The following is a 12,957-nucleotide window of genomic DNA, read 5'->3' as shown; positions in this document are numbered from 1 at the left end:
ACTCTACAGAATAATTAATACATTACAATCGTAGAATAGAATATTGCAGTAGGCTTACATATTTCAGCGAATTCTTTGTAGGCCTATTTACCGGATTTTATAACAGTCTGAATCATCTCAAGTTGTAAAACGGTAATTGTATGGAAGTTCAAACCATAATTTCACTTCTTTTCTATAATAAATTACGCAGTATTTTATCAATAATACTTTTATTATTTCGGTACTATTTCTCAAGCGCAAGTCTATAGAGCGCGAGATAAAACACTGCATTTTAGATCCATAATCTCCGGCGTATTCCAGTCACATAACTTTCATTAATTAATGGCATGCACATAATCATGATTTTATTTCACTAACCTGTGTTACAGTAGTTGCTGAAACTGGTGTCCATTAGCATTCAGACATTTCCGATATCTTATGATGAAATTTGAATTCATACGCAAAAGTTCTTCTTTCGTTATCCTTCTAATTTCTGTTCTTATATTGTCTTTCAGTTCTTTGATGGTGTGTGAGTTATCTGTATAGACTCAATAATCGCACGCGGTAAGATCTGGCGAACGTGCAGGCCATAATCCTGTAGAAATAATTCTGTCATCGAAAATCTCCCATATAGCCTTCAAAGAAGCATCTGCTCTATAGGCTGTAGCAGAATCTTGTTGAAATTATGCATGTTGTCTCTCATTATCATAATTGTTGAAAAAACTGCACGAGTATTTGCGTACGATACTTCTCTGAATTTACAGCAGCTTAAAAAAATATCGGTCCTATTACTCAATTTGCTGTTATGACACACCACATACCAATCTTTTCATCATGCAGGGGAACTTCGTTAAATAATCGTGGATTTTCTGTGCACCAGATCTATTGTTCTGTGAACATACATAACCACGTAAATGAAACCATGCCTCATCAGAGAAAATTATTAAATTTGGATCAACAGTGCTGTCAACAATGTTTTGTAAAACCCAATTACAGAAATTCACTCTACTTTCGTTGTCATGCGGCAATAATTTTATTCTTGGACTACAGTAACTCTGTAAAGTTTCAATTTTAAAAGTTTAGCAGCCATATGGGCAGAAGTTTTTGATATGCCTACTTCTTGTGCAACACGATGAAAAGATTTATTAGGAGAATGTTCAAGTGATGCACCGATATCAAGTTTTGCTTCTGTTAGAACCCTTCGTTTTGGCCTACGAATTTTACGAGTTAAGCGATCCTTTTTCTCTTAATCTAATGACAAGGTTTCGAACTGTACCTCTATTTGGAGGCGAATATCAGGAAATTTTTCTACAAATTGCCTACACACTTGTCGGCATGAATGTGTTTTGATGTAAGTTTCGTACATAAATATTCACTGTTGTAGAGTAAACTTTTCAGCCGGCATTTGAATTATCTAAACAACTAATTTAATGCACAGCACACACACTTCCAACGTATTTAAAAGAAGTACATAAGCACACTGTTCTATCACTAACATCCAAGACTATGCTAAGCTATGGCAACGACTGGTAACATACAGACTCGTGCAGCCTTAAAGCATGAAGCAATCAGCAGTTGGGATCTTTCCGCATTCTTCAGATCAAGCGTGACACAACTGCACTGTAGTTATTTTGAATGGCAGACAACATGAACATACAATTATTTTGAATGGCAGACAAGAGTAATTAAATACTGCAGTAAAGACAAACCCAAAAACACAAAGATGCTATGGAATTAAAATATCTGTGTCGTGAAGATGTAGCGGCTGCACCGGCATTATTAATTTCATGGGAGAATTTCATGAAACTGGACAACCCTCCCTTCTTGTTTCCTGTAACACCAAAACTTCTATGAAAGTTGATTATATCTGGTTAAGGCCAAGACAACTATTTATCATAGCCCTCTTTGTTAAGGCTAAAGTGAACTGATTAGGAATATTTAAGTACGGTAAACCAAAACTTTAACATTATTACTTCATGCACAGCAATAAGAGAAGCTGCATTGTTACTTTATGCTCAGTGTTAGATTGTCTTAAACTATGAAGCAATTACCAGTACTAAGAAAAGTTGTTACCGATATATCTAAAAATGACAATAATTAAATTAATGAAGTAATGACTTTCGAAATATTAAAGTATAAACACTGCTGCACAAATTTAATATATTGAAAAAAAAGTTAAATGATTATTACACTTTTTAAGTTACTTAAATTCAGTTCCAAGCTCATTCTATTCCATAATTATCTGCACAGTACATAATCAGATTTTTAAATTCAGGAATTTTTGTCTCTCGTGCAAAAGCAATAGTTCAGTTTTCAGCAGTTCTTTCTTTAAGTGTAAAAGTGTAAATTACACTTAAAACAGTTTCACGAAATTTGGATGAAGAAAATTTTAGGCACCTGTGCCTAATTTGAATTGTATTTGAAAAGATCAGGAATAGATTGAGAGAACATAATTTTAGATAATCCATTTTGAATCTTGCATACACTACTTTTAACACTTGAATATAATGAATTGGTTAACTAGTGGACTTACTCGTGTTAATTATATAAGTTTGTGTGGCTTACAGCTGTTTCAGTGCTTCACGCACCATCCTCAGAGCCTACTAGATCTCGGCGTCATCTCGAACTTCTCTGCCTGTTATGTGGGTGTGTTTGATTGTTGAAAGGTGTTGAAGAGTGGAGTCAAATGCGAACATGGAAATCCTACACATCCAACCCAAGAACCAAGAACTCAACACACTAGAACAGTACGAAATATACAAACACACCCCTATCAAATTCTCAACACACAGATCAATTTCAGTATACACACACTATTTGACTCCACTTACATAATTAACACGAGTAAGTCCGCTAGTTAACCAATTAATTATAATTTTAGAGCTCTCTGTGTGCTCTTCATAACAAGCAAGCATGGTTAAGAATAGCTCTGAAATATGTAAATTGGCAATTTCAGCATTGGAGGTGAGTACTATTCACAGAAGAAACGAGGTTCTCCCTGACTTCATTTGATGGACAACTAGGTGTCTGAAGACGTCCACCAAATATTCAGGAAACTTGACAGATTTGGTTGTGGCCCAATTATAGTCTGGGGCGACATCAGGTTAGAAAACAAAACTGCCTTCACCATCGTCCCAGGTAGGCTAAATGCAATTGGTTATATTAAAAATATATTGGAACAACATGTTGTGCCTGCAGTGGATGTATGGGTGCTGACTTTTTGTTGATGCGTGACAATGTAAGACCCCATGCTGCTGCCATCTCCATGAACTTCCTCAATGCACATGAAATTAATATAATGGGTAGGCCAGCAGTGAGTCCAGATTTAAATTTCATTGAACACCTAAAGGATATGCATGAAAAACTCATCTGTAGACATCCTCGAGGCCCACAGGACCTCCAAGAGTGTGCAGTGTGGCACTAAATGAAGATTGAAGATATATACAGTGTGTCCGAGAAGTCACTGAGAACACTGTCAGCAGTTCAGTTGTGACATGAAGCAGCGAGTTGCAGCTGCAGCTTGCCATGCTTTGCTGGTACAATTTTCAAATGCCTTGTCTCGCACAAGAGTATTATTTTCCTATGAATGTGTGATATATCGCAGTTCACGCAGGAGGAATTTTATTTTCTGGTCTAAAGAAAATCCACATTATGTGTAAGAGTTGGAAAAGAACCCATCTCATGTCATGATATGGGCTGGAATGACATCACGAGACCTGCTCGGACCGTAATTTTTTTAAGAGAGTGTGAATGGACATTTTTATTTGCACATGTTGCAAACATGGTTAATATCTCAGCTGAAAGGAAAGGGAATCGTGGATCATGTATGGTTTCAGCAAGACAGGCCCATTTTGCTATTCAGGTGCGTGAATTCCTTGATAAACAATTTCCAGACTGCAGAATTGGGCGTGGATTAGCAACATCTCCAGCACCATTGAAATGACCCCCATGAAGCTCGGACTTCACTACACCAGACAAGTCATTGTGGGAAATAATGAAGTTCGTGTCTCTCAACGTTGGCACAGGACAAATAAAGAATTGCGCGAAAGTGTGGAAGAAGACTTTCGAAACATAGCTCCTGAGATTCTGCAACATGTGAAGGATTTGTATATACCATGTACCTATATTTAGTGTTATCAATATAACACACATAGATCTCTGTGTACAGCACGCTAGTGCACATAAAAACCTACTGGATACATAATTTGTTCATATAAGTACTTTCAGTTTATACATACTGTATGTAGTGATCAATAATATAGGGGTACGGAGATGTCTCGGACACCCTGTACACCAAATGAACATTCGGAAGCTTGTGCAGAGCTTGTCTCATGGATGCCAAGCTGTAATTTGTGCTCGTGGAGGGCAGACAAGGTATTAAGCCGCTGTAGAGAACCTGAGGACTCTGATTGTAAGGCTGAAGAAAGAGATTTCTCACTTCGTTTTGTGCAGTGTCAAGAAAGATTACTATTGTTGACCACTTATTTGTTTATAAATGCCCATGAAAAGTAATAATCCATGGCGCTACAGCCAGTGAAGGGCCTAGACCGACCAGCTGCATGCTGGCCTCACGCCCACATGTCAAAGCAGAGGTGGACGATCATCCAACCAGAATGGAGGTTTTGTGTGGTTAGCACGATGATCCCCCCAGCCGTTATAGCTGGCATTCGCAACCGGATTTCGCTACCTATCGTAGCTCCCCAAGTGCATCACGATGCTGGGTGGGCACCAGTCCCATACACTGGCCAAAATTTCATGAGAAAATTTCTTCCCCCATGAGGACTCGAACCAGCGCGCATTCTGTAATGCGAGTCCTAGGCAGGATGCCTTAGACCGCAACGCCACAGCGCGGGACCCCATGAAAAGTAATTTCTTAATAAATATAGAATTTGAAGTTCATGCTGTATCAAGGACAACATCCTACATTTTCATTGTTAAATATAAAATAAATTTAAAAAACTCGTCCCTTTAATTCATTTGAGCAGTAAGTACATTTCCTATATATGGTTTGATGTACCCTAGCTACAGATGAATTGGTAAACCAGTTGTATGTCTCCTTAAGTCTGTGTACATTGCCGGAAGTTTGTCATTTTTCTTTCTTTTCTCTAGATTTAAATTGTTTAACCAGTGAAGCAACCACGATGGGGGTAATGGAACATTTGCCAGATTTCTCACCTGGGCCACTTGATGTGTACAGAAAAAAAGCATCCTTCGACTGGAAGAAACTGAGAGTGTTTCTAGAAGATGAATCTCTTGCTGAATTTAAGGTGTGAGAATCCAACAGTAAATATTTACAATATTCTTCATTGTTCTATATACACTTTTAACATTTATATAATCACTGATTAACTTTATATCTGCTTTACTGTATTAATATGAGGAAATTATCTTGGCACCCTAGAACAATATGAAATTTACAAACATGCAAAAACATACCCCCAGCACATCCTGAACACTCAACTCAATTTCAAAATGCACACCCTTTTCGACACAATCATGAACACACCTCATCTCAACAGGAAATCAGAAGATAGTGCAAGAACTTCACTAGACTTTGGACAGTGAAGAATATCACTTCGAAACTAGTCTGCCAGGTAATTTCCTCATATTAACATAATAAAGAAGATATAAAGTTAATCAGTGATTTGCAATGTTGTAGTACAGTACAGTTAATATTATTTTATATTTTCCATATCAGAAAAAAATTTCTTATGTGCATTTCAAATGTTACTAAATTGCATCTCTTTGCTATCAGTCATTTTATTACCGTATTTTCTGACGTATAAGACGCACTTTTCTTCTTTGAAAATGGATCTTAAAAAGGAGTATATCTTATATGTGATATTTAGACCTCGGATTTTAGGTAAAAACCTGTTTTGTCCCTCATGATATATACAAAAGGAAAGTTGTATATATACGAATTATGGAAATATATGTTCGAAAATGGTGGTCCTATACAACCTAAAAATACCTAATTTCACGTTAGAAACTATTTTTACCTAATTTTACATTTCCCAATTTTTGAGACGATACGGCTTGAATATCCACAAGTGAATAAGCTGGTTGCCACATTTAAAAATGTTTTTATTAAAGCAACTACGAGGATTCAATTATTTCGAGAGCAACATCCCAATGTGCCACTTCCACCAGAACCTATTCTTACCCAATGGGGAACATGGTTACAGGCCGTGGAATATTACAGCAAGCATTTGGAGGACATTAAGAACTTTGTTTTGAAACTGGGGGAGGATGCAGTGAGTATTCAGCTAAAAAACTTCTGCAGGACTGAACAATTGCCGGGGATATTGCATTCATCAAATTATATTATGTATTTCTGGTCCCCATTATTAATGCTCTAGAGTCTTCAGGAAAACCGGTCTACACACAACTGGGATTGATATAAGAGGTGACAGAAAAAATCAACTTGGTTCCTGGTTATGTTGGTGAAAAAGTTTCTGAAAAACTCAAATCATTGCTTCAAAAAAATCCAGGACTGACAGTTCTCCGCACAGTTGTTGACTTCTTGGCTGGCAAAACACCTGAACATGAATGTGCTGTTCCCTTGCATCTAATACCAACATTAAAAATGCTCTGATATTATCAGTTGATTTTCGGCATATAAGATAGTGTTATCTGAGAAGTGATGCAGTTTCTCAATGGAAAACTTAGAAAAGGTGTTAGTTGTTTACTCTGGCTCTAATTATGGACATGTACAATGAAATAATGTAAAATGTTTCGGCTAATTTGTAATGGGAAATGAAATAATGTCATTTTTTGTTCACCTATTTTTGTAATTTTAGAACCTATTTTGATTTGTGATAGAACCTGTTTTAGGTACCTAATTTAAGATTTTTAGGACCTAAAAGTCCGAGGTCTAGTGATATTGAATGAGTCAAAGCTTCGTGTAATGCTGTGAAAACTGAGACAGTTGTTAGATAATAAAATAATTGAAGAGATGAACAATTCCAACTATTTGAATGCATTGTTTTTTACTCGAAAATTAATCGTACTGAAAATAAACTACATAAATCCCAACGCCTTGGAAGTACAATAAAGAGAACATTAATAAACAAAGTATTAAGGTCTGCTCACACCAACGTGAAATGCGGGAGCAAAAGCGAAATCGACGCGAATTATTGTGAGTACAGCGGAATATGAATCCACTCACACTGCAGCGACACAACCTCGCCAAGGTGGCGGGACTGCAGCATTCTCGCATTTTGCAATTGGAAAATGGTATATTGTAAATTTCTCTGCTTCTGTGCTTGAAGTTAATAGTCGAGAATTTGAAATTCATATTATGGTACGTTGTTGTTGGTATGTAACTTATATTTTCATATACGTTTTTGTTTTTTCAATTATTTAGATTAATAAAATTTTGTCTTCATAACTAGTGTGTATTAACTGTTTAAGTTGAAAGTATGGAAGACTCTGGAGGCAGATCCACTGTTCCAACACCCACAGACAAAGCTCACTCTTGATGAAGAAAGACACCTGGCAGCAAAACAAATGTACCGACTGAAGCAGTACGACCTCCTTCCTATTGGGGATTTCATAGATGATCCAAGGAAGGTCAGAATGAAACCAGTAATTGAACAATGAGGGACATAATAGTTGAGCAACCCAAACATTTTCTAAGTCAAAGAATGTCACACTGCGCATGCTCCGAGCCAAAAGCTTCGGTTAATACGTTGACGAGAAATTCGCTTCCCTTTTCTATTTGAATATTACATATCTATGCTGAGGAGGAATTAAAACTTAGCCTCTTATGGGCTTCGCTACAGATTTCAAAACATTTTCGTCCGCTCAACAATTATGTCCTCCATTGTACATACCTCACTTCACCCTCAGGAAAATCTGAGTGACTCTGATGTTCTTATCATGGTTGAATGGTTATCATGCTTGTCATTAAATCTAAGAGTCGCAAGTTTAAACCCTATCCAGGGTGATAATTTTGTCAGGATGATAAAAAATCGAGGGTGGCAATATTCACCAGCCAGCTGTAACACACCTACAAAATTTCCTACCTGGTGAACAGATAGAAATGCAGGTTACAAAACCGGATCACAAAGAAATAAATATTCATAATATATTGTTTTTTCACTCACTCTTTAATGTCTGGGGACTTCCCTTATATTATCTAGAGCGAATTAAAGGAGTTAGTAAGACGGAATTTTTCTTCCTCTTTGAGAAAAACTTACTCTGTTCCTTGACATAATTATGGGAAATCATGTTGAAACGTCCATTTCTTCTGGTACCTAAAAATGCATTATTATTTCTAATGATAATGATTTCATTATACAGAATCAGTTACGTTTAAATTCAACTTTTATGAAATTTTTTTGCATGTCTACGTTTGTTTTACAGATATCAGTTTCAGTTTATTGTACATACAAAGAACATATCTCGAAAATGATAGTTTTAACATAAATGGAAATAAAAGACTTGAAATGTTTGTTGCAATTATTTAATCACGTATATACAGGGTGATTCAGGAGGAATAATAAATACTTTAAGGTGTGGTAGGATGGACCATTCTAAGTAAAAAGTTAATATAAACAAATGTCCAATTTTCAATGAGTTTGGAGATACAGCTATTTGAATGTTTGGCATAACAAGCATTGAAAATGGTATGAAGGAATGACAGATGACTACATACTGTTGACCACTTACAAAGGGGTTGTAAATGTCGCTCTTTTGAGATAGTCTGAGGGCATCACTGTTCACAGTGGGTATAGAGATATAGCAGCTTATAGTTCCCTTAGCTGCAAGGACGAGCATGTTCTTTCCGTATGACAGAGCCCCTATACATTTTAGCCATCAGGTGATACATCATCCTAAAACTCACATTCCCTGAACAATGGATCAGCTGTGGTGGTCACATGCATTGGCCACCAATAGTGGACCAATAATGGCCTTTATGTGCTGTTGACCTCAAATGATGGCTTGTTTAAACTTCAGTTACTGAATATGAACAAAATTCGGCCAATAATTTTGGAGATATTGACAAAGTGGATTGGAACTAACTGACAGATTTAGGAACAGTGGCGTATACTGGTTAAAGGGTTTGGGCTACCGCTGACCCTATTATTACACAAAATATATCTAACAATTACTTTAATTTTAATTACTATGGTAAAACTAATAATACAAAATTATTACATTATGTTATATTATAAACTTTTTCTTTTGTAATTTCCTTGGGCTACCGCTGGTAGCCCGCAAAATACGCCCCTGGTTAGGAATAGGTGTGGATTGGAAAGAGAGAGGGCTGTTCAGTAATCTTTATTGAAACAACGAGTCAAACTCAGGGTAGGAGAAGAAATGTCTGAAGGAAGTGAAATAGGGAGAGGAGCTCGACAAGGATGACCTTTATCACCTACCCTGTTCAACATCTACTTGGAGAATTTGGTGAAGAACTGTTTTCAGAACATGGGAGGAGTGATAGTAGGAGGAAGAAGAATAAAATGCATAAGATTTGCTGATGATATGACGTTGTTAGCAGAAGGGGAGGCGATACTAAGGACAGAGGTATATTTCAGACCTGGAGGGCCCTTGTGGCTCGAGGTTACTATTTTTCGACTAAGGGAAGTATCACACCCCTCTTGCCGAAACTTGCCTCGAAACTCTGGTGACATAACCGATGTCCTACGAAAAGACCACGTGCAAAATATTAGCTGCCTGTTTTCACTGCAAGGCCCCAAAATCGAAGCTGGAATCCTTCTGTGGTCAGACAATAACGCAACGCAGCTGGACATCCCTGTCTCACTGGCGAGCGGAGTGCGCGTGTTAAATGGAGTAAACTCTCTCGCGTCCTATGGTGTCATTGAAGCATAAACAAGAGACAGAAGTGACTCGTATTGATTGAATGTTGAAAACAATTCTTTTCGGCACCATGCACAAGAAAAAACAGTTCTTTGTGACACTGTTCTTAACGTTGTTTTTTCATTGTTTCAAGACAACATTTGACGAGTACTACAAATTCAGGATGTCGTTCTGTGGTGTATCTACTTGCAAACAAAGAATACCTTATCACATCCCGGAATCGTGGAGATGAAAATTGAAAATGGATAAAAGATTGTAAAATTTAATTATGGCGTTCCAATGAAAAACTTCAGTGTGAATAACTTCGCACGTTGCTATTTTTTTCTGATAAGCGGCAGTAAAGGGCTTCCCACTGCCGGAAGAGAACTTATCAAGCGGTTGGGTTTTTCCCATAGTATCAAGAGGAATCTGGAGCAATTCGATGGTCTTTTAGCATGTTCAAAACGAGCAAATAGTTTCTCATACATAAGTTCTTTATGTTCTATGGAATGTGTCGTTATATGTTTCATCTGTTTCTTCCGTAAATATAGTTGTCGCTTTGATGTAACGTGACGGAAGTTCCTGCGAATGTATGATATTGAATGGCGCTTTTTACCACATTCGATCAGCCAGAATTTCACAGCTTTCCTCTTGTAGTCCATACTGACACCTACATTTACATTTTTTTACAGGGGTTGCGACATAGCTTGAACTGGACGATTTGCAGGGGGACTGACTGTTCGTATCACTGGCTTCTGGAGACTCACTGTCTGACTCGAATATCGAACTCGGGCCTGCAACATTACCTGTGGCAGGAGCAAGAGTCTTACGATCGGTATTACTATCACTTGAATCATAATCACTTCCTTCACATACATCGAGAGTTGTCTCCTCATACCGGTCCACTCCTGTACAACTATTTTCAATCAGTTCAATAATGAACTGGGCCATTTCCTTTTCTTTCACGTTTATGTTTCCCGAAGACGAAACAATATTCTTACGGGAATAACTCGTGGCGAATTCAAGTACATTAATCGAATTGACGTCTTGCTCCATGGAACTCATTGCAACAATTCTTCTTTCATACACAACCCTCAACATCATACTGGATACATTTAACATTAACCCTGTAGCCGTCCGCTTGTATTACTGACCTTGACTCAAGTGCTTCTGTTTGCTGTGCTGGTTGCCACCGCTTCACTGGTTTGCACACAGGAAGGGCTGTCCATTCCAACCTGTAGCGACTAGTATCCACTTCCCTATTGCTTATATGCATATTTCTGGAGTTTATTTCGGGGCCTTGCAGTGAAAACAGGCAGCTAATATTTTGCACGTGGTATTTTCGTAGGACATCGGTTATGTCACCAGAGTTTCGAGACAAGTTTCGGCATGAGGGGTGTGATACTTCCCTTGTGAGCAGCGCCAGGTCACTTTTATGATTTTCATATATAGTCAATATGATTGCTGGATAGTTGTTATTAACGTTATTAGGTACTGCAGGACCATCTTTAAATTATAAATATTGTTAAGATCAAATTGCATTACTATCGTAAAATTATACATTTATAAAAAGGCATATTTTTATTCATATTTAAACAATTTCATAGTGAGGTCTACTCCGCAGACCTAACAATCTCTAGGTGTATATCTAGATTCGAACCTATGTATTTTCGTCTGATATTGCATAAGTATACAGTCTTATATGTGTCATGGGGAAAAAATAGTTGAATTTAAAACTGACTTACATGGACTGCAAGATCTGTATTTAGATCACGATTAGATCTGAGCCATTGTAGGAAAGATACATTTTGTATGGGTGAATTTAATATTAATGCCTCATGAGTGATGCCTTGTTGGTGTCACTTGTGTGGTCCAGACTTGTCTTCGGATTGTTGACTGAACAACAATAACTTTTAATCACAGATTTCTCTTTTTTGTTCTCTTTTCAGATATTTGTGCTATGTGAGGTGCTATTTCAGCTTAGTCCATCACTTTCATTGACATTCGTCATAAACTTCACTATATTTCCAAATTCTGTGACTAGCATGGGAACTCAGAGACATATTAAATATGTGGAAGCAATTGAAGAAGGCACTGTAAGTATTTAAAAATGAATACAGTATTTGTGTTCCGTTCTTACAACTTGAAATCTTTATAATTATTGTTAATATTATCCAGGCAGACAAATTTTCTGTGCTTATGACCAGGTTTTGTTGATCTATCAAATTGTACGTGTTATGTATTATATTATCATCATTATCTTCATCATCAACTACTATTATCATCATTTTCCTTACATCGTCACTTCATTAAACATCTCAAATTTTCTCTTTATTTCCTATCTGGGGACTAGGAGTAAGAAGAGTAGTATTCTGTGTAACTCTTAAGAAGTGACTAAAATGTATTTTTATTATAATTATATACTTGTGCTCTTAAAAATCTAATAAACATTATGTAAATGTATAATGTAGATATTCTTACAGGAAAGGACAAAATATAATGGATAAGAAGGAATAAGCTGTATACAATATCTGCCATAATGATAAACATCAATATACTGCGTGTTCAGTTCAAAGTGTGTCATGGCTCGCTATATGCCATCATATGGCTAGCCGATGAGCCTAGAGAATTCAATCTTCCTACACTTCCGCAAAGGTGTATTACCTATGTGCCAGAGAAGTTGCCTAGCAATTACGGCGTTCATTCTGAAGAGTATGTACCAATATGTACGGTAACGGCGGTAGTGGCAGGAATGTGAACTGTTTGGAAACACTTACTGAGGTGAGTTTTTTCTTAATATTGGGATATGGCGAGAGGGTTAAGACGATACGTATTTGTTGACATTAACTTCGACGGTCAACATGGACACAGCATTTGATTTGTGTTGTGGAATGTTACCGTACACAGCCGATGATAAAAAATACCCTGCGTACGACTTGCCCGCGCAAAACACAGTTCGAAAGAGATTATGGTAGCACACAGACTTTACAGACTGCCATCTGTTGCTACAACGTTCAAGTTATACCGTACACGTTCTCAAGTTCAGATTGAACACCTTGAATAATAGGCAACTTCTCTGACATAAAAGCTGAAACTCTCTTCAGATCGCTGACTCACAACAGTGACATCATGACACATTTTGAAATGAACACCCAGTATTTTATTTTAGTCTGA

The 12,957-nt window shown here is 37.2% G+C and overlaps 1 protein-coding gene across 7 annotated transcripts in view; it reads left to right on the top strand.

Annotated features, from left to right (window-relative positions):
* LOC138714845 (peroxisomal acyl-coenzyme A oxidase 3-like) overlaps positions 1-12,957 on the top strand; it is a 56,105-nt gene that overhangs the window by 9,701 nt on the left and 33,447 nt on the right. For 3 of the 7 annotated variants that reach the window (XM_069847037.1, XM_069847039.1, XM_069847036.1), the window contains 3 exons: positions 5,089-5,246; positions 7,393-7,551; positions 11,733-11,879. In XM_069847037.1, the coding sequence (XP_069703138.1) occupies positions 5,121-5,246; positions 7,393-7,551; positions 11,733-11,879 (432 nt within the window). In that variant the 5' untranslated portion in view covers positions 5,089-5,120. Of the gene's footprint in view, positions 1-2,935; positions 3,083-3,149; positions 4,845-5,088; positions 5,247-7,392; positions 7,552-11,732; positions 11,880-12,957 lie in introns of those variants that run through there. The other 4 variants (XM_069847035.1, XM_069847034.1, XM_069847040.1 and 1 more) reach the window with 3 other exon arrangements.

The sequence above is a fragment of the Periplaneta americana genome, chromosome 15, assembly GCF_040183065.1.
Source record: "Periplaneta americana isolate PAMFEO1 chromosome 15, P.americana_PAMFEO1_priV1, whole genome shotgun sequence".
Classification (NCBI taxonomy): Eukaryota; Metazoa; Arthropoda; class Insecta; order Blattodea; family Blattidae; genus Periplaneta; species Periplaneta americana.
This window is presented reverse-complemented; position numbering and strand designations above follow the sequence as displayed.